Here is a 2,888-nt window from a genome sequence, read left to right as displayed (position 1 = left end):
CATGAAATACGCTAAACCGAAAATGAGAGAGGCAGAGACAGGGAGTTTAACATAGAGGATACACTATACGGAGAGAGGATAGCTGAGGTAAAACTCGCCTATCTCCGGGTCCCCAGCAAATCTGATAACTGAGGAGACAAAGCTCTCTTCCTCTAAAGAAGTCATGCCTTTCCTGTCCTGGTTCTCTCGGGTCCCCCCAGCTCTTTCCTCCAACCCTACCCCGTACGTGGGAGTCATCAGAGAGCTAAGGTCCCCCTCACAGGCTGTGTCTCCAGCGAGGTTTCCTCACTGCCCCTCCAGGAATTTGGGGCAGAAAGTGAATATCACAAAGTCCCAGAGTCCATGGGAGTTACTCTGGAGGGAGAGGTTCAGTCGTCACCAGTGGGCTCCCCCTACCGGTACCCCACCTTACCCCGGGGGCGGGGCCGTCGCCTTCCTTCAGGACTCGGGATCGATCTGGAGCTCTGGGAATTTCCCTGACCCGGCCGCTTCGGGCTTTCCAGCCTCAAGCATGCATAAAAAGGGTTCGCCGATCTGGGGAAGCCACAGAGCCCGGGTCGCAGGCACCTCCCCGCCAGCTCTCCCGCTTCTCGCACAGCCTCCCGATCCGTCTGCTGAGCCCCATGGCACGCGCCGCGCTCTCCGCAGCCCCCAGCAATCCTCGGCTCCTGCAGGTGGCGCTGCTGCTCCTGCTCCTGGTGGCCACCGGAAGGCGGGCAACAGGTGGGTCCCTTCCCGCTGGGGTCCACGGGTCGGACGCTGCTGGGGTGGGCGCCCCGCGCCGACAGCCCAGCTCAATCAGCGAGTCTGTTCTTCCCCAGGAGCACCTGTGGCCACTGAACTGCGCTGCCAGTGCTTGCAGACCCTGCAGGGAATTCACCCCAAGAACATCCAAAGTGTGATTGTGAAGGCCCCAGGACCCCACTGCGCGGAAACCGAAGTCATGTAAGTTCCTCCCCGCGCTGCCGCTGTCACCGCCGGGGTCCCCGACTCTCCCGCTGCCCCAAACCCTGTGCCCAGCCCGACCTCCTGCCTCATGGAATTCCCTTCTCTCTGCAGAGCCACACTCAAGAATGGGCAGAAAGCTTGTCTCAACCCCGCATCCCCCATGGTTCAGAAAATCATCGAAAAGATACTGAACAAGTGAGTTGTAATTTCCATACACACAGGCGACAGGAGCCGTTGGTCAGAAATACTGGCATCTGTCCCCTAAAAATAAAATTGGGGCAACCCAGGAGTTAGCTGAAGGACTAGAAATTGTAATTATTATTTTCACAATTAAAGTTGCCATTAAGGTTACTAGTCTGCTCTGATGCCAGAGGATATTTCCGTGTTTCAGTGCCCTCCATTCGCAGGCCTAACCCCTACTGAAATAAGTGAGGGTAAATGTGCCTTTCTAGAATACCAAATAGATTTGACTGACAATGCTAAAATGCCCCCTGCCTGTTTGGAGAGGATGTTTACCTCAGTCCCTAAGGGGCTTCAGACCTAAAAATGCAATGTCTGGTTTGGCCACTTCTGGCCTCTCAGCCTTCTTGGTGAAGAGCAGAAACTTTGCAGTGACACCCCCAGTGAGTTCAAGGCTAGGAGCCCTGTGAACCTTATTTAATCTCTTTGAGCTTTAGCAAAATAGGGTAGATAATGATAGTTATTTCATAGGGTTGTGTGCAGCTTAAGGGAGATCATGAATGGAAATTTCTAACCCAATGTGACAATCAGTGACCAATATGTTTTGGCTTTTCAAACCAAGAATCTAGTTGAGTCCACAGCCACCTCTTTCTTGAAAAAAAAAAAAAGTAGCATTCAGGAGTGCGAGTTTTCTGCTATAGAGGGCAGTGGGTACAGGCAGACCTTCCCTGAGTGGAGGGCTGGGCGAGAGTCTGCATGGGGACATCCCTCCAAGCAACTTCAGCCACCAGAGTGACAGAAGAGCAGCCTTCCTTAGCACCTGCAACAGTAACCCTTTTCTCATCACAGGGGGAGCACCGACTGACAGGAGTGAAGTAAGAAGCTTATCAGCCTGACATTGACACTTCCTGCGGGATGGTCCCTGCCCTTACCAGAGCTGAAAATGAAAAAGAGAACAGCTGCTTTCTAGGGACACCTGGAAAGGACTTAATGTGTTTGACTATTTCTTAATTTATGTACTTATTTATTTATGAAAGCTTGTATTTTAATATTTTACATGTTGTTATTTAAAGATATGAGTGTGTTTCATCAAACACAGCTCAGTCCTGATTATTTAATTGGAATATGATGGGTTTTAAATGTGTCATTAAACTACTATTTAGTGGGAGACCATAACGTGTTAGGCACCTTGATAAATGATAGGTTGGGGAATTGGAGGGTGGGGTTTGGAATGTAAGCAATGAGTGGATCACTGTTAGGGTAAGGGAATGTATGTGCACATCTGTATTTTTATACTTTTTTTTAAAGAAGAATGTAAGTTGTTATGTATTGAAATTATCTCACATTATGTGTTCAACATTTTTATGCTGAAGTTTCCCTTGACATTTTATGTCTCGCTTGTAAGGCATAATGCCTTGTTTAATGTCCATTCTGCAGAGTTTCTCTTTGCCTTGGAAAAACGAAGTTACCATTACTGTTACATTTTTACAAATGACATGATAATAAAAGTTTTATGAAAAAAGTGCTTATGTGGTTTTTCCAAAACTTCTTCTTGACCTTTAGTTCTTCCCAGGTGCCCAAGGTGTTACACAGTTAGACTGCAGATTCTATCTAAATCTGTGCCTGCTTCTAGCTGGCATTTCCCTTATATTTCTCATACTCAAAACGGACTATCTGATGCTTTTAGAAAGTACACACTACCCCCCAACTACTTTGATAATTCTAATTTTGTATAACATATAGCTGTTTTTCACACTGAC

General features: G+C 48.1%; 1 protein-coding gene across 1 annotated transcript; it reads left to right on the top strand.

The window, feature by feature from the left end:
• The first annotated feature begins 431 nt into the window (after positions 1 to 431).
• On the top strand, positions 432 to 2,304 carry LOC126955314 (growth-regulated alpha protein-like). The gene is made up of 4 exons (XM_050791754.1): positions 432 to 723; positions 822 to 945; positions 1,060 to 1,143; positions 1,978 to 2,304. Exons 1-4 carry the CDS (start codon positions 624 to 626, stop codon positions 1,991 to 1,993), a joined length of 324 nt encoding a protein of 107 aa, XP_050647711.1. The 5' UTR covers positions 432 to 623; the 3' UTR covers positions 1,994 to 2,304.
• Positions 2,305 to 2,888: the final 584 nt, after the last annotated feature.

Source organism: Macaca thibetana, chromosome 5 (genome assembly GCF_024542745.1).
Source record: "Macaca thibetana thibetana isolate TM-01 chromosome 5, ASM2454274v1, whole genome shotgun sequence".
Taxonomy (NCBI): domain Eukaryota; kingdom Metazoa; phylum Chordata; class Mammalia; order Primates; family Cercopithecidae; genus Macaca; species Macaca thibetana.
The sequence above is the reverse complement of the archived record's forward strand: the minus strand, read 5'-3'. Positions and strand labels throughout refer to the sequence as shown.